The following is an 18,909-nucleotide window of genomic DNA, read 5'->3' on the forward strand; positions in this document are numbered from 1 at the left end:
CATGTTATCCACCTCCCATTGGATAACATGGCTAAGAACTGCTCAGGGCAGGTGTTACTTTTTGGAGATATTCGCGCTTAGCGCGAATATCTCCAAAAGTTGGTAATAGGAGATAGCGATGTTAGCGACTGTTTCCAGTCGCTAACATCTTGGCATGCCCACTTTGCATGTCATTAGTGATAAATATCACTGACATGCAAAGTGGAGCCCAAGATGGTCGCTATCTCCTACTAGCGGTCGCTAACTGGTGTTAGCAACAGCTAGGTAATAGGGAGATAATTTTATCTCCGCGAAGCGGAGCGCTGTTACAGATATATATCTTTTTTTGAACGTTAATTTCTCAAAATCCACTGGAGCACATATATTGAGACCTAGCAAAGGCACATCGGGCTACCAGTCCCTACAATTTTGCCAAGTTTCGTGCAAATCCATTCAGCCGTTCGATTATTATTATTTTTTTTTTTTGCCCCGCGGGGGGCCCTTTTAAAACCTCCACATCAAACCTAAGAGGTCAAGGAGGATCTACTATGCCCCCTTATGGTCATTTGCCCCTTCGCTTTGGCCTCCTCTTGACTCTCGATCCTACCGAGAGACAAGATGGCGGCCGCTACGGACTGTTTGGAATGTTTACAGACGCCGGAGAACCAATCAGCTTCGCAAAGCTCCGTAACGCGAAAAGTACGCGAAGCGGAGCGCTGTTACAGATATATATCTTTTTTTGAACGTTAATTTCTCAAAATCCACTGGAGCACATATATTGAGACCTAGCAAAGGCACATCAGGCCACCAGTCCCTACAATTTGTTGGAGTGCTATATATTTTTAATGTGACACATAATTGTAAAAACTTTGATGTACAAAGAGTCATCCCTGGAATCTTCCGCTTCAGGCTCGGTCCCCTCCCCAATCACAATACAGGATGGTTTTCAGATAGTAGGAACGCGTGTGCTGTGACGGATCTCATCGGGTGTGGGCCTTGATCTACTATAACTCCTTTGAAGAGGGGTGATTCTTTACAGCTGGGGCCATAAACTACATCTGCAGGGCTAGCTGATAGCCTAGGACCGGCCTGGACAATTGGACACAGAGGAAAAGAAGTGTCAGAGGGTGCGGTAGTGAATAGGGCGAAAGGGAGGTGTCGGGCGGGCACAGGGTGTGATTCTCAGGGAAGAGCAGCGCAGATGGGGGGAGGTTTATTACCCATGCATAAGACAGAGAGCGGGGGTGACCAGTGCCTGGGGGAGATGCTTGCGAGGGTGGGGAGCCATGCTAAGGATCGACAGCGTACAGAGAGTGGGTCTGGTCAAGGCATCTAAAATGGCTGCCGTGCACGACAAAAGTGTGGCATTTGAAAAAAGGCAAGATGGCGCAGACAATGTTTTTCAACACTTCCTGATTTCCTTCTAATCGAACGTTAACAGACGTTCGGGCATATTACCAAAGTTAAGCGATATTTATCCCTAACGATGCTTAGCAACGAATTTTTTACCGCTAAGCATCGTCAGAAATTATCGCAGATAAACCTTGCTATTATCAAGGTTTATCGCAAATGCAATGAAAAACGACCGCAATGCATTAATATCGCTGAAAAGTCAGCGATATTCATGCATTACCGAGCTAATGCTCTTAGCCATGTTATCCACCTCCCATTGGATAACATGGCTAAGAACTGCTCAGGGCAGGTGTTACTTTTTGGAGATATTCGCGCTTAGCGCGAATATCTCCAAAAGTTGGTAATAGGAGATAGCGATGTTAGCGACTGTTTCCAGTCGCTAACATCTTGGCATGCCCACTTTGCATGTCATTAGTGATAAATATCACTGACATGCAAAGTGGAGCCCAAGATGGTCGCTATCTCCTACTAGCGGTCGCTAACTGGTGTTAGCAACAGCTAGGTAATAGGGAGATAATTTTATCTCCGCAAAGCGGAGCGCTGTTACAGATATATATCTTTTTTTGAACATTAATTTCTCAAAATCCACTGGAGCACATATATTGAGACCTAGCAAAGGCACATCGGGCTACCAGTCCCTACAATTTTGCCAAGTTTCGTGCAAATCCATTCAGCCGTTCGATTATTATTATTTATTTTTTTTTGCCCCGCGGGGGGCCCTTTTAAAACCTCCACATCAAACCTAAGAGGTCAAGGAGGATCTACTATGCCCCCTTATGGTCATTTGCCCCTTCGCTTTGGCCTCCTCTTGACTCTCGATCCTACCGAGAGACAAGATGGCGGCCGCTACGGACTGTTTGGAATGTTTACAGACGCCGGAGAACCAATCAGCTTCGCAAAGCTCCGTAACGCGAAAAGTACGCGAAGCGGAGCGCTGTTACAGATATATATCTTTTTTTGAACGTTAATTTCTCAAAATCCACTGGAGCACATATATTGAGACCTAGCAAAGGCACATCGGGCCACCAGTCCCTACAATTTGTTGGAGTGCTATATATTTTTAATGTGACACATAATTGTAAAAACTTTGATGTACAAAGAGTCATCCCTGGAATCTTCCGCTTCAGGCTCGGTCCCCTCCCCAATCACAATACAGGATGGTTTTCAGATAGTAGGAACGCGTGTGCTGTGACGGATCTCATCGGGTGTGGGCCTTGATCTACTATAACTCCTTTGAAGAGGGGTGATTCTTTACAGCTGGGGCCATAAACTACATCTGCAGGGCTAGCTGATAGCCTAGGACCGGCCTGGACAATTGGACACAGAGGAAAAGAAGTGTCAGAGGGTGCGGTAGTGAATAGGGCGAAAGGGAGGTGTCGGGCGGGCACAGGGTGTGATTCTCAGGGAAGAGCAGCGCAGATGGGGGGAGGTTTATTACCCATGCATAAGACAGAGAGCGGGGGTGACCAGTGCCTGGGGGAGATGCTTGCGAGGGTGGGGAGCCATGCTAAGGATCGACAGCGTACAGAGAGTGGGTCTGGTCAAGGCATCTAAAATGGCTGCCGTGCACGACAAAAGTGTGGCATTTGAAAAAAGGCAAGATGGCGCAGACAATGTTTTTCAACACTTCCTGATTTCCTTCTAATCGAACGTTAACAGACGTTCGGGCATATTACCAAAGTTAAGCGATATTTATCCCTAACGATGCTTAGCAACGAATTTTTTACCGCTAAGCATCGTCAGAAATTATCGCAGATAAACCTTGCTATTATCAAGGTTTATCGCAAATGCAATGAAAAACGACCGCAATGCATTAATATCGCTGAAAAGTCAGCGATATTCATGCATTACCGAGCTAATGCTCTTAGCCATGTTATCCACCTCCCATTGGATAACATGGCTAAGAACTGCTCAGGGCAGGTGTTACTTTTTGGAGATATTCGCGCTTAGCGCGAATATCTCCAAAAGTTGGTAATAGGAGATAGCGATGTTAGCGACTGTTTCCAGTCGCTAACATCTTGGCATGCCCACTTTGCATGTCATTAGTGATAAATATCACTGACATGCAAAGTGGAGCCCAAGATGGTCGCTATCTCCTACTAGCGGTCGCTAACTGGTGTTAGCAACAGCTAGGTAATAGGGAGATAATTTTATCTCCGCAAAGCGGAGCGCTGTTACAGATATATATCTTTTTTTGAACATTAATTTCTCAAAATCCACTGGAGCACATATATTGAGACCTAGCAAAGGCACATCGGGCTACCAGTCCCTACAATTTTGCCAAGTTTCGTGCAAATCCATTCAGCCGTTCGATTATTATTATTTATTTTTTTTTGCCCCGCGGGGGGCCCTTTTAAAACCTCCACATCAAACCTAAGAGGTCAAGGAGGATCTACTATGCCCCCTTATGGTCATTTGCCCCTTCGCTTTGGCCTCCTCTTGACTCTCGATCCTACCGAGAGACAAGATGGCGGCCGCTACGGACTGTTTGGAATGTTTACAGACGCCAGAGAACCAATCAGCTTCGCAAAGCTCCGTAACGCGAAAAGTACGCGAAGCGGAGCGCTGTTACAGATATATATCTTTTTTTGAACGTTAATTTCTCAAAATCCACTGGAGCACATATATTGAGACCTAGCAAAGGCACATCGGGCTACCAGTCCCTACAATTTTGCCAAGTTTTGTGCAAATCCATTCAGCCGTTCGATTATTATTATTATTTTTTTTTTTGCCCCGGGGGGCCCTTTTAAAACCTCCACATCAAACCTAGGGGGTCAGGGAGGATCTACTATGCCCCCTTATGGTCATTTGCCCCTTCGCTTTGGCCTCCTCTTGTCTCTCGATCCTACCGAGAGACAAGATGGCGGCCGCTACGGACTGTTTGGAATGTTTACAGACGCCGGAGAACCAATCAGCTTCGCTTCACAAAGCTCCGTAACGCGAAAAGTACGCGAACTGGAGCGCTGCCCGGTCCGCTGTTACAGATATATATCTTTTTTTGAACGTTAATTTCTCAAAATCCACTGGAGCACATATATTGAGACCTAGCAAAGGCACATCGGGCTACCAGTCCCTACAATTTTGCCAAGTTTCGTGCAAATCCATTCAGCCGTTCGGGCTAAAAGTGAGGCCAACCGCCCTATGGAAAACTCAATGTTAAAAACACGTTTTGGGACCCCCCTTTTTTCTCGGCCCCCCCTTGACGAACCCCCCCCCAAATTTTCAGGGGCTGCTCAGAAACAAAATGTTCCATTTTCCTGAAAATTTCAGCCAATTCCGTCCACAAACGCCAAAGTTATTAGACATAGAATTTTCGAAAATCCCATAGAGAAAAAATCCTAACTATATATACCTACTGGCGACCGCCAGTAGGTAATATATATATATATATATATATATATATATATATATATATATATTTAGTCACTGAAAAAACCATAGGTTTCAGCCACGTTATAGTTAGGAATTAGCATTTAAAAAACCTTAGAAATTCACTAAGAAATCCATAGGTTTCACACATGTTATAGTTAGCTGGACATTTCACTCATACAAAACCATTGAAATTCCCCCGTTATAGTTAGTTCAGCTAACTATAACTCGTGCACCCGCAATGCACTGCTGATGACGTCACATGTTAAATCACATTTTAAAAATGTAAGTTCTATTTTTAAATGTGTGTATCAAAGGTTATATTACGGTGAGAGGAGATCTGCCACTCTTTCACAAGGATGATGTCATCAGTGATGTCATTTGAGATGTCATCAGTGATGTCATGAGTAATGTCACTGACCATGTCATGAGTGATGTAATATGTGACGTCATCAGCAGTGCATTGCGGACTCACGAGTTATAGTTAGTTGAACTAACTATAACGGGGGAATTTCAATGGTTTTGTATGAGTGAAGTGTCCAGCTAACTAACATGTGTGAAACCTATGTTTTTTTCAGTGAATTTCTAAGGTTTTTTAAATGCTAATTCCTAAATATAACGTGGCTGAAACTGATGGTTTTTTCAGTGAATTTCATAGGTTTTGTAAATGACAATTTTGAAATGTATTAACTGTCATATTTATTTTGTGATACTGATTTACTACATTTTTAATAATTATTATTCTTAGCTATTTTTGTTTAAATTACATTACATATTTTTAATGTAAAATTATAAAAAAAATCAAAAAAGATTTTTTGTATAATATATATTTTTTCAATATATTAAAATGTATTTCTATATATGTTTGCGCATCAGTAATCGTACTGTATGCATACCCGTGCATACATCACAAATACGTTTTGATGTTATGCGTTGCATTGGCGCTTCTACGTGACATCATATGCGTTTGTACGGCGCACAGTACGCGTACCCCGCAATTTTTTTTTATGTTTAAAAAGATATATCCATGTATTTAATGTCAATATTAAGGCAAGACAATGTCTGAGGTAATCATGAAAATAGTATTCATTTAGTTTTAATAAGCGTATATTACTTTTAAAAGCAATTACGTGAATCGCGGGTTACGTCGTACGAACGCGCACCGTAAGAGCAGCCTACGTGTACCCCATGTAAATTCAAAACAACAGATTTGATTGGTTCATATTACTTCCTTTTCTAACTGTTGAGAACCCCACCCATTTTAATCATTCTTCTTTGACATTCACTGAAGAAACATCTTTTTGTGAAGCTGCTGTGTTTTTCAAGAGATCTTCAATATGGCTCCACACCAGGAAGAAGATTTCTCTGAACACTCTTCAGAAGAAGAATTTGTTGCTGAGGATACAGTCCCCAAGAGGAAGGAAGCACTTATATGGAAAAAAAATTATTTTCCTGACTGAGAAAAAAAAGTAAATGCAGCAAAGGTGACCTGTAAGGTGTGTGCAACAGTGGCTTCCAGAGGTAATCCTAATAAGAAAATTCTTTTGGAACTGCCAGCATGGTGAAGCATGTCAAAACACAACATCCCCGCGATTATGCCAGAGCTGCAGGCAACAGGCTTCGAGAAGACCCTCCACCAGCTGTAGCCAGCACTTCCACAGGACCATCAAGTCCTCATCCGGACATCCGTCCAGATTTTGCAAACCTAATTATTTTATGTAAATTTTGTAAAGAAACTCTATCCTATGGAGAACAATCCATAGATTTAAATTGCAGGCGCAAACAAGAGCACCATTGCTCCCACCGTTAATTTTTTTTTTGTTTATTTGTTCTAGATCCAGACTGTTTTGTTTCTGCAGTTCCCTTTTTTTCCCTTTAAAAAAAACTACAAAAAATTGTTCAAAAAATCCCAAAATAATACAAAACAACAAAAAAGACAAAAAAAAGTAATTTTAATAACTAACTTCACTGGTCAAATGAAGAGCTATATTAGTATGATAATGTAAAAGTGTTATTGAATGAATGTGTATTTCATAATTGAATGAAATAATACATTGGTAGTGTATGGTGAATGTGAAAGTGCAGAACTATAAGGAGGTGCTACAGCATAACTCTATAAGGTGTTTACTTGCAGTATACTGTAGTACTTCCGAAGCACATTAATGTAACATATAATTACATAAGTATGTTACAAGTCTATGCTTCCCTCTGCACTGCTGGTGAAATTGCCTGGATGAATTTATTAGTGTTTGTTTTTTAATGTAGTGAATGTATTAGTACATACTGTTGAATGGGGCACTACAACAGTGCAACAGCAGTGACAGAGTGCTTGGTGAAAGTGTAAGGATACAGACTGGGGAATTGAAGGTGTAAAAGACAAGTGAGCAGGTGGATACAAGACTGGATGCATTGTGCATACGGGTTTGAAGCAGTCCATGTCCTAAGGCCTACTTTGCTGCATGAGTCTTTGGGTACTGACTGAATGATTACAGTTCTACAAGGACAGTGCCTGACTGAATTTATAAGTGCTTGAATTTCAGCGCAGTGAATGGATAAGCACATACTGCTGAATGGGTCACTACAATAGTGCAACAGCAGTGACAGACTGTTTGGTGGAAGTGTAAAGATACAGAGTGGAGAACTGAAGATGTAAAAGACAAGTATGCACATGGATAGAAGACTGCATGCATACAGCATACAGGTTTGAAGCAGTCCGTGTCCTAAGGCCGACTTCGCTACATGAGTACTTGGGTACTGAGTGAATGATTACACTACTGTAAGGAGAGTGTCTGAGTGAATCTATAAGTGCTTGAGTTTTAGCGCACTGAATGATTAGTACATACCGCTGAATCAGTCACTATAGCAGTACAAGGGCAATAACAGAGTGTTTGCTGGAAGTGTAAGGATACAGACTGGGGAATTGAAGATGTGAAAGACAAGTGTGGAGATGGATAGAAGACTGTATGCAGAGTGTATAGGGGTTTGAAGCAGTCCATGTTCTAAGGCCTACTTCACTGTATGACTACTTGGGTACTGACTGAATCATTACAGTTCGGCAAGCACAGTGCCTGACTGAATTTATAAGTGCTTGAGTTTTAGCGCAGGGAATGCATTAGCACATACTGCTGAATGGGTCACTACAATAGTGCAACAGCAGTGACAGAGTGTTTGGTGGAAGTGTACAGAGTGGAGAATTGAAGTTGTGAAAGACTAGTGTGTACATGGATAGAAGACTGCATGTATAGTGCATAGGGGTTTGAAGCAGTTCATGTCCTAAGGCCTACTTCGCTGCAAGAGTACTAGGGGACTGACTTAGAGTACTGTAAGGAGAGTGTCTAAGAGAATATATAACTGCTTGAGTTTTAGTGCAGCAAATAGATTAGTACATAACACTGAATGAGTCACTACAACAGTGCAAGGGCAGAGTATTTGGTGGAACTGTAAGGATACAGACTGGGAAATTGAACATGTGAAAGACAAGTATGCAGGTGGATAGAACACTACATATATAGTGTATAGGGGTTTGAAGCAGTTCGTGTTCTAATGATGCAAAAGCCACGCAAGGGGCTTGTAAATCCCTCCCTTAGTGCCCAGGGAAGGTGGCGGACCCCAGTGCTTGTGGGGGCCTTTCAGACCCCCACACATTTACATATACTGTGGGGGGCCATGAGCCCCTGCACATATTTAACCAAAGCCCCAGGGGGTGGCAGTCCCCGATGATGCGGGGGGCCCATGAGCCCCCCACATATATTTTTAAAAAGCCCTAGTGGTGGCGGTCCCCAGGGCTTGGGGGGCCTTTCAGCCTCCCCATACATTTACATATGCTGCGGGGGCCGTGAGCCCTCCGCACATATACAACCAAAGCCCCAGGGGGGCGGCGGTCCCTGGGGCAGCGGGGGGCCATGTGAGCCCCCACATATATTTAAAAAAAAACCTGGGGTGGCGGTCCCCGTGGCTGGGGGGCCCCTCTGGGCCCCCCATTATTATAAACCACATTGCCCCCGAGACTTGGCCCCCCAGGGGCTAACTAGCACTAAAGCAACCTTCGTTTTTTTTTAATTCACTCAATACCTGTATCATACGCGCATTAAGCATTTAAAAAAAATTTATTGCGCTTGGGAGTCCTTGTGGAACGCCCTGATCAGACCTAGGGGGTCAGGAAGTCCTATGGCAAATAGCAAACTTCCCCTCTCCATCTACACACTCAATCTACACACATATACATTTAAATAACAAATCACATTTCTTCCTACATTAATTCAAAACCAAACACACATTTCTATTGCTTGAACTTTTGAATCCTTTCCAACTGACATAACTTTAAACCCTACCCCTATTCTGCCCTCAGCCTGTTACCATAGAAACACATCATGAAACACTTAACTGAGCACACAGCTCAAAAGTTCATCACACAATGTTGCTAATCAAAACAGCAAGTGTGCTTGACTTTTCAACATATCAACATATCAGCTTATCTTATGTAACGCACCTTTCAATCTGTTTTTGTTAACTAATAAGAATCATGCTTTTAAAAAACAGAAACATGCACCCTAGTTTTCAGTGTTGAATGTTGTCAAACAACCAGTCATTGCTTTACTTTTTTCAAAACTGCATCTTATCCACCATTTTAAAAAATATTTACTTTGTAAAGTGCCATTTCATTTAAAGAGACCATCTGAGTGCATCCAGACCTCCTTTCGAGATGCTTAGAGTGTGGGTTGTGGGACACAGCTATATTTCTGGAGCCAAAGGTATGCAGAACAGAAAGGAATTCAAAAAGACCTAGGTTTACCAAACATAGACATTAAATGAATTGGACAGAGAGGGTTAAAGTGGCACCAACTGATGCCATTGGTTAAATCCTTTTTGCATCTCCAACACCCTGACCTCATAATTGTGCACTGTGGTGGCAATGACCTAAGCACTTTGACTGAGGTAGGTCTGGAAATGCTTATGAAGGAGACCTTTGGAGAACTGATGCCACTTTTCGCCCAAACTGCCTTTGTCTATTCCAGCATATGCCAAAGGCAGAAATGGAACTGGTCCAATCAATTTTGTCCACAGATTGAAAAAGCTAGGAAACATGTGAATACATCTGTTTCTGATTTTCTCCGAGACTATAGAATGGGGTCCATACACCACAACAATCTGCGTTTCAATATGCATGGCATCTATAGGAGAGATGGTGTACATTTTACAGATGAAGGGAACAGAGTCTTCCTCCTGAACTTTAGTCTCTGCATCAGTACTTGTAGGTAGTAAAATCTCTCAATAAACACAGGGGTTGTTTTTAGAGCCACCCAACATCTGAACACATAAGCCTGAAAATATTTTTCTTTTTCTGGCTTGGATACGCGTACTGGATGCCTTAGAAATCGGGCAGCATACGCGGTACGATACGCGTACCCAATGCGTGCACACCAGAGATCGCGCCGAGCGCCGCGCTTGATAAGCGTATCCTAATTTTACCGTAAAAAAATAATCTGCCCTTAATTTAAATATTTAGTGCCCCAGGGCTTTCCCCCCTATTTTTTTATATAAAAAAATGGGGAGGGGGTTGCGTGGCCCCCCTCCTAAGGCTTCTTTTAGCCCCGGGGACCCCATTCCTTCGGACTCTGCCTCGTTTTTTTTTTTTACTTTTGTTGAGGAGGGGTCCGCGTGGCCCCCCTCCCAGGCCACTTCTGGCCCTCTTCTATGGGGACCGTGGGGAGGTCCCCAATCCCCCCATGGTCCCTGCCTGCTCCCTGCATTCAGCGGGAGCCGGCATTGCTTTTCTACATGGGGATCAGCTAACAAGCTGCTCCCCTTGTAGAAAAGCAATAATCTTTGGTTTTTGGAAGAGAGATCAGGTTTCCTGCTCTCTCTTACAAAAACCAAAGCAGTTTGCTATGGCCGTGATCCCCCACTAAAGCCCCTGGGGGAGGCCATCCCTAAGCTGAGGGGTTGCTCTGGGCCCCCCATTATAATTAAATATATTGCCCTTGGGATTTGGCCCCCTGGGGGCTAATTTAAAAAAAACAGGCTTCGTCTTTTTTTTTCCCATTGTAATACGCGTATGCTACGCACATCCCGCGATTTAAAAAAAATATTTGGGGCCTTGGGGGTCCTTGTGGGACCCCTTGAGCAGGCCTAGGGGTCAGGGTGTTATTATCCTGCCCCCTTTGCGTCTTTTGCGCACTTCTTTTTCAGTTTTCTTGTGCCTCGGTTCTACCGAGACACAAGATGGCTGCCATTTCTTCCTGGTTTGGAGTGATGACAGACAGTTGACAGCCAATTAGCATGCAGCTTGTGCTCGTAATGGTACAGGCATGATCCTCGGATGATATGCGTACCCTACGCGCCCATAGATATATCTATGATTTTACTTTTGATTGTCTCTGGAACTACTGCATGGATTTACACCATTTAAAAAAAGCGAGATCTGTGAACCAAACTGTACCTTATTGCCAATTTGGTGTAATTCCGTTCAGCAGTTCGGGCTGTAACTGCGCTTAAAGGTCCCTATGGAAAATTGCATGGGGAAAACATGTTTTGGGACCCCCTTTTTTCTCAGCCCCCCATTGACGAATCTCCCCAAAACTTTCATGATAGGAGCAGAGCGGAGCAGGCCATCTTCTTGGAGAATATCTTGAAGATTCGTCAACCGGCACCAAAGTTATTCCAAATAGAATGTTGCAGATTTCCTTTGGAAACTAGGTCCTAACTATAAATACCTACTGGTGACCGCGAGTAGGTAATATATATATATAAAACGATATTTTTTACAACTATATCAATTACATCAATATTTGTTTTTGATATGTTTGTACTTAACATTTTAAAAATACAGAATGTTGATATTTTAAACGTATATTTATGACTTGATATTTAGGTAAGACGAAATTTTATATGTTGATATTCTGTCAGTGAGCCCTTAGGACAAGTATTAATGTGTTAAGTCACAAGAGAAGAAAGAAAGAAATAACATTCCTGCTTAGAAAAACATAGAAAAAGAGAAAAAAAAGGAATTGGAAAAAGTGAGGGATTTGTGGAAGGTTAGGTTTTTCTCCCCTCCCGTTTGTCCTAAATCCAGCCCTGAACTTGGCTAACTGATGTTTCTCCGGAAACGAGGAGGGGCAACAAGTCGTTTTCAGGGCCCAGTCCTCGTCTTCATCTCTGTGTGGAACTCAGTGACGCTGATTCCAAGAAGTTGCAGGTCCTCTCTTCACAGCTGTTAGCAGGGCTGAGGGTCGCTATCTGGTGTTCAGCAGCAACGGGGTTTGGATTGCTGAAATCCCGGGTCCTTCCTCTCTGCCAACTTGGAGAAAGGATCCATGTGGGTCTCTGCTCCTGGTGGCCTGGAGGATGCTTGATCGGCCAGGTCCTCTTTTCCAGATTGTTTCTTCTTCTTCGTCCTCTGGTTCCAGACGACGGTCCTTAAAACAACCATGTTGTTCCCTCATTGGCTCCAAGGGGGTCTTATGACCAAAATCATCTGGTTCAAGCAATGTTATCATTTCTTCTTCTGGTGTGGTCGAAGAATGGCAGCTGGGCTGTGAGGGAAAAGAAGAGGGTTCAGGTAAGTCTGTCTCATAGAGAACCTCCCAGGACACGTTACTTTCTCCTTCGTTCATCAGCCTTTGAAAAGTGTCTGGGGCTCCATTTAGTCCAAAAGGTAAAACAGCAATTTCCAAAAGATTTACTCTTTAGTGCATCCCATTTTTATTTTGTAAGATATTGTCCCTAATTTCTCAACTATTCAATAGAGGCCCTCTATTCAGCCTTCAATTTCTTTTTTGAGGTAGGGAGGAGAACGAGAACCCAGTCATTTATTTGATATTCTCTCCACCATGGGTGTAGGCTAATTCTTGTTGTTTAATAAGGCATGGCCTTAATTGTAGCATATATCATAATAGATCTTGGGCTTCTGATCCATTATTCTTCTCCCAGGCTTCTCTGGTTATCTCAAGAAGGGTTCTGGGTTGTATACTATAAAGTAGATCAAATGAGGAGCAGCCAAAACTGCTTTGAACCTGGTCTCTAATAACAAACACAGCTAAGGAAAGGAGAAAATCCCACTTCTTTCCTACCCAAGGTAAAAATAATTAACATGTGTTTGAGGATCCCATCATACCCCTAAACTAAACCATCGGTTTGGGGGTGATATACTAAGGTCCTACAATGTTTCAAATTTAAAATAGTACACAATTCCTGCATTAATATGGATACAAATGGAGTCCCCTGATCAGTGAGAATCTGTTTAGGGAACCACACCCTGGAGAATATTTCACTAATAAATCAGGCAATATTTCTGGTATTGGCTCACTTAAGGGGAACCGCTTCAGGATAGCTGGGAAAGGAAACAAGGGAATCCTACTCACTTGGAGCCTGGGTGTAGTTTATTAAAGGAAACAATGGCTCCTGTGGAGGATAGATATAAACTTATTGTAATATAGATCCCGCACAATGGCAATGTGGGTGATTTACAAGGGATGTCAAACAAGGAGGCTACGCATATACAGTTAGAATTCATAAAGTTTATACAAGTATGTATCAACAATGTCTCAATGTCTTGTATCTTCTTTTTTTCTTTTATGCTTTGTCCTGGTGACACCTCCGGCCTGCATCCAAGATTCCCTCAAAAAAAAGAAGAAACCCCCAGGTAAGTCACATCTCTTTTACCCTATAAATATGGATAGACTATTCACCAAGGAATAAGTCACCTGTCTTCCTGTACTTTCTTTGTAAAAAAAACAAAGAAGCAAGGGTGGTTTGTCACTTTCTTAAAACAAGTACTTATTTGTTAAGTCATGAGAGAAGAAAGAAATGTATAAGATTTCCTCTGAGGTACAAATAAAAAAACTGCTTTCCTTAAGAATTGGAAATAGTTTTGGTGAGGGAAGAAGAGAAAGAGAAAAAATAAAGGTGGAAATGTGAGGAACTCGAGGTTTTTCTCCCCTCTTGTTTGTCTAAAATCCGTACACGTATCAGGCTAAGCCATTTTTCACCGGAAACGTGATGGGGCAACAAGTCATTTTGTGGGCCCAGTCCTAACTTTCCACTCCCATGTGGAACACAAGTATGGCAATTCCAAGACGTTTCCTGTCTTCTCTTCAGAGCTGTTACCAGGGCTGGGATTCGCCATCTGGCTTCCAGCAGCTACAGGGTTTCAATCACTGAAATCTGGGTCCTTCTCTCTGCCAACTTTGAAAAAGTAACCGCATAGGTCTCGGCTCCTGGGGGTCTGGAGGATTCTTGATCGGAGTGGTCCTCACTTCTAGATTTGTTTCTTCTTCTTCGTTCTCTGGTTCTAGGTGACTGAACTTAAAACAACTGCGTTTGTACCTGATAACGGGGTCTCTCAACCGAAATCATCTGGTTCAACTAATGGTATCATTTCCTTTTCTGGTGTGGTTCAAAGAATGACAGCTGGGCTGTGGGGGGAGAGAAGAGGGTTCAGGTAAGTATGTCTCATGTAATGCCTCCCAGGGAATGTTCCTTTCTCCTTCATTTCTCAGCCTTTGCAAAGTGGCTGGGGCTCCATGTAGTTCAAAAGGGAAAATGGTAAAAGGACTGTCTGGGGTTGCAAAAGCATTTTTTCCGGAACTTCTTATTTTAGAGGTACGTGCCAATACACTTTCATCAAATCTAAACTGATGATGTACTTAGCCTCTCCTGAATTCTCAATGAGAGAGAAGGGAGGCATTGCACTTTAATATCTTATTCACTGCCCTAAAGTCTAAACAGAAATGGATAGACCCATCAGGGTTAGGAACTAGCCCAATGAGAGGTAACCAATTGGTTGGTTGGATTACCCCAATTTTTAGCATTTTAGATATTTCTTCTCTAACTGTCTCTTATCTGGTCGCCAGTAACCTATAGGGTTTTTTGCTCAACCACCGCCCCTTTTTCTGCGGGAATGGCATGTTCGGCTAATCTGGAACAACCAGGGAGGTCAGAAAAGATAGAAGAAAACTATTTCAACACTGGTTGTAGGGAGTCCCTTTGTCCTCCATCAAGTTGATCATTAATAACTAAGGAGCACATGCAACAAGCCCACATTTTACGATTTCTAATAGGCGAATTTTACCGATTTGCTATTTACAAAATGCAAAATGCAATGTATGTAGAAATCGCAAAAAAATGTTATTCCTGCGAGTTACAAATTGCGAGTCACGATTAAGGAATTGATTATCATTCACTCCTATGGACCTAGAGGCCCCTCGGAATCAATATGGGAATTGCATGCGCAATTTGCGAGTACTCCATAGGTACTCGCAAATTGCTCATGCAATTGCAAGGGTGCAACGGTGCCAAAAGGACACCCTGTTGCACCCCTGAAATACCCCTTTTCCCACATGTTGCGCTTAAACGTATGTGTAAAATGTAACTAAAAATGCAATATTGTGCATTTTTTAAAGCAATCAACTTTAGTTTGATGGTAATTTGCAATTCCTAATAGCGAAATCGCAAAATTGTTTTGCTTACTGCATGACATTAAAGGAATCGCAACTTAAGTAATCACAATTTTTGCGATTCCTTAAATTGTGATTTCTGCATTTGGGATGATGAATCCCAAATGCAAAAATACTGATTGCAAAGAGGCAGATTCTGCGTATCTGCCCATTTGCAACCAGTTTTTGGTTTGTTGCATGGGGCCCTAATTATTTTAAGTTACTGGTTAGGGAATCTTTTGGTTGGCCAACCTACACTATTTTTGATGGGGTACTTATCCATGTTTACCTGGTAGATTTCCTCTTTTGTATATCCCATTTCTATATTGTAAAAGTTTGCCCCTAATTCATCAACTATTTGTAAGTGGCCCCTCCATTCAGCCTTCATTTTTTCTTTTGAGGTAGGGAGGAGAACAAGAATCCAAACATTTATTTGGTATTCTCTCCTTCGCTTCCCCTTATCATGAATTTTCTTTTGTTCCTTCTGGATTTGTTTCAGATTGGGTGTAGGCTAAGTCTCCTAGTATACCACTTTGAGTGCGCCCGTTGGCCAACCGCCGTCGTGAGCACTACCTCGGTATGGCTGCGCATGGCTGTTGGCCGATGCGGCCCCGCCCACTAAATGAAATGCCTCGCACCGCGGCGGAATTGCCGCCACAGTTAAGGAGATAATAATACGCAGCCCTAATTGTTGCATACAGCTTAAAAGATCTTGGGCTTCTGTCACATTATTCTTCTCCCAGGCTTCTCTGGTTATCTCGAGTAGGGTTCTGGGTTGTGTCCCATAAAGAAGTTCAGATTAAGATCAGCCTATACTGCTTTGAACCTGGCCTCTAATAACAAATAGTGAGTAGAAGTGCTAGCCCCAAAATGCATGGGAAACATCTGTCCTGTCTGCTGTATGCTGATGATTTGGTAATTTTTGACCAAACAGAAATCGGATCGCAAAGGAAGTTAGCTGCCTTCAATAAATATTGCTTGGCTAAACGCCTGGCGGTAAATATGGATAAAACTAAAATCCTATGTTTTGGGAAGAAAACCCTGAATTTTAATTGGTACCTGGGAACTACTAAACTAGAAATTGTGAACGAATACAGATACCTCGGTATTTGGTTTGAAAAGTCTTTAAAATGGGATATCCATTTAGTAGCCCAGACTGCCAAAGCCCATACATCAGGATGCGGGATAAGGAAATTTAGCCAAGTTTACGGAGATATGTCACATAGACCTTTACTGAAAGCCTATAAGGCAATGATACCCCCACAAGTGCAGTATGGAGCCGAAGTTTTATATTTGAGCGGGAAAAATAATGGGGACATTGAGGAGGGGAAATGTGTAAAATCATTGATGTCACTGCCCGGCTCCTCCTTGATTCAGGCAATCCGCTTGGAATTAGGCGTGACCTCATGGAACATACAGGTACAAGTGGCCCTTTTAAGATTTTGGAAAAGATTGGGATCCGAGGAAGTCACAAAAGTGTTTCAATGGTGTAAAGAGGAGATCTTGCACAGCGACCTAAATTGGGCCAGCAGGATCAGAATGAAATTCTGTGCACTGTGTAAAAATTTAAATGTAAAATTTGACCAGGCGACACTGTCGATTGAAGCCTCAAATGCGGAGCTTAGAACAACAGGAAGAGAAATATCCAGGCAAAATGATATGATATATTTGAAAAAGAAAGTGTCAGTCCATCATATGTTAAATAGCTGGGAGAATGATACATGATATCCCTATTTGGATACACTACCTAATGCTGGATTAAGAGCCGAGGTGCTCTGATGGAGAATAGGGATTAACTGTTGGGTATCTCAGAGAAACAGAAAAGCAGAATTGGTACAACCGGATGGTAAATGCCGCTGTGGATTAGGTACTAAGTGTGATAACCTACATATCTTACTAGACTGTCAAAAATGGGTGTCACAGCGGAAACTGTTTTTGCGACCCTTGTTTTTAAAATATGGTATAACTGAGCGCCTCTCAGCAATTAACCTACTTACCGACATGCCAAATCTTGATATAGCAATCGCCATGGCAAAATATATGAAGGCAGTAAAAAGGACTCTGTTGGAACCAAATATGGTTGAATAGAAATTGGCATGAAGTAATAGTAGGTCACGCTCTAGAAAATTGCGACTAGGGTGGAACGATATCCCTAAGTTAAAGCTTCACTGTATTTCTGATTACAATATTGGGTGTAGTGCTGTATGAAAATGTGTCTCTTTTTAATGTATTTGTGGAATTTTTTATACATGTTTTAAACTATTTATTGTAATATGTATTTTGTTTGGAGACCAATGGTCTAATAAACATACTTGTACTACTACTAACAAAATAACAAATAGAGCTAAGAAAAGGAGAAGATAACACTTCTTTTCCTCCCCTAACACCTTCAGCGCGGCGCAGATTCCTGCGCTGTGCTGAAGGTTCTAATGAGCCTACCGGCTCATGACGGAACGGTTCCGTCATGAGCACAGCTCAACCGACACTCATGACGGAACCGTTCCGTCATGAGCATCGAAGGGGTTAAACATAATTTTGAAGGTCCAATTCTAATGTTAAACTAACCCAACGGTTTGGGGCGTGTTATACCTTGGTCTTAACATGTTTTAAATGTAACATATTACACAATCCTGCATTATTTTGGGTACAAATGGAGTACCCTGATCACCGAGACTCTCCTTAGGGAACCCCACCCTGGAGAATGTTTCAATAGGAACTCAGGTAATATTTCATGGAGTGACTGACTAAAGTGGAACCGCTTCAGGATAGCGAGTGGCCTAGTCAACAACTACCAAGTAATACGTGTTGCCCTGTTTTGTTCTTTGGAAGAGACCAATCAGGTGTATTCCAATATGCTCAAAAGGCTGTCCTATTGTAGGAGAGGAACTGAAGGTGGTTTATGTGGAATTTTCCATTGACAGATCTCACAATTCTGGCAATATGTTTTTATATCTGCATGAATTGTATATTTAGCCATGAAATACTTATATGATTGTATTTAATCTTTGTATTACCTGTCTGTATGTGTTTCTTTTTTCTTTATTCGTTTCTATGATTTTTATTCTATAATCTGTATGTAATATAGGATTATTGGCACTATACTGATAAAATGAATTATTATGCCAACATGAGTCTGATTCATGATACATGGTATTATTAATTGATTGATGTCCATATATACACATATGGTCTCTCCTATGATTTGCATTTTTTAATAATAACTATGAATTTTTGAAAAATTATTATCCATGGGTGTATCTTTATAGATATTTGGTCCACGTTTCAAGATGTTTCCTATATAGTTATTCACACCTGTTATAGCTGCATGAATGCCAGGTCAATAGAAATACCTTAACACCATTTGCGTTGTTTTCTATGGCTCGTCCATAAATGTGAATGGGAGAAAAACATAATGTGTTCCTTAAATTCTTTCAGAATTAGGATTTTGAGATTTGCCCCTATTTTATCAATTCTATATAGAAGCTCCTTGTTTTTATAAACTTGGGAATGTGAGAACTAGTCTTTTCTTCATTCTGTATAGCAGTTTTTCAAGCATTTTGTGAGGTACTGTCATTCCTTTGAGCAAGATGGAAATTGCAATTTATCTGCCGAGGTACAGCTGTGAGAAAGGCATTTTGGGATTTTGAATAGTAAAATAGAAAACAAGACAATTGGGCCTTAAACATAGTGAGAAATTTGGTGTTATCTGTGCCAA

The 18,909-nt window shown here is 41.9% G+C and overlaps 1 protein-coding gene across 1 annotated transcript in view; it reads left to right on the forward strand.

Annotated features, from left to right (window-relative positions):
- The window catches only part of LOC144773871 (uncharacterized), a 120,880-nt gene that overhangs the window by 53,322 nt on the left and 48,649 nt on the right, over positions 1-18,909 (forward strand). The window contains exon 5 of the mRNA XM_078658956.1: positions 13,373-13,402. Coding sequence (XP_078515082.1) covers positions 13,373-13,402 — 30 coding nt within the window. The remainder of the gene's footprint in view (positions 1-13,372; positions 13,403-18,909) is intronic.

The sequence above is a fragment of the Lissotriton helveticus genome, chromosome 8, assembly GCF_964261635.1.
Source record: "Lissotriton helveticus chromosome 8, aLisHel1.1, whole genome shotgun sequence".
In the NCBI taxonomy this organism is placed as follows: domain Eukaryota; kingdom Metazoa; phylum Chordata; class Amphibia; order Caudata; family Salamandridae; genus Lissotriton; species Lissotriton helveticus.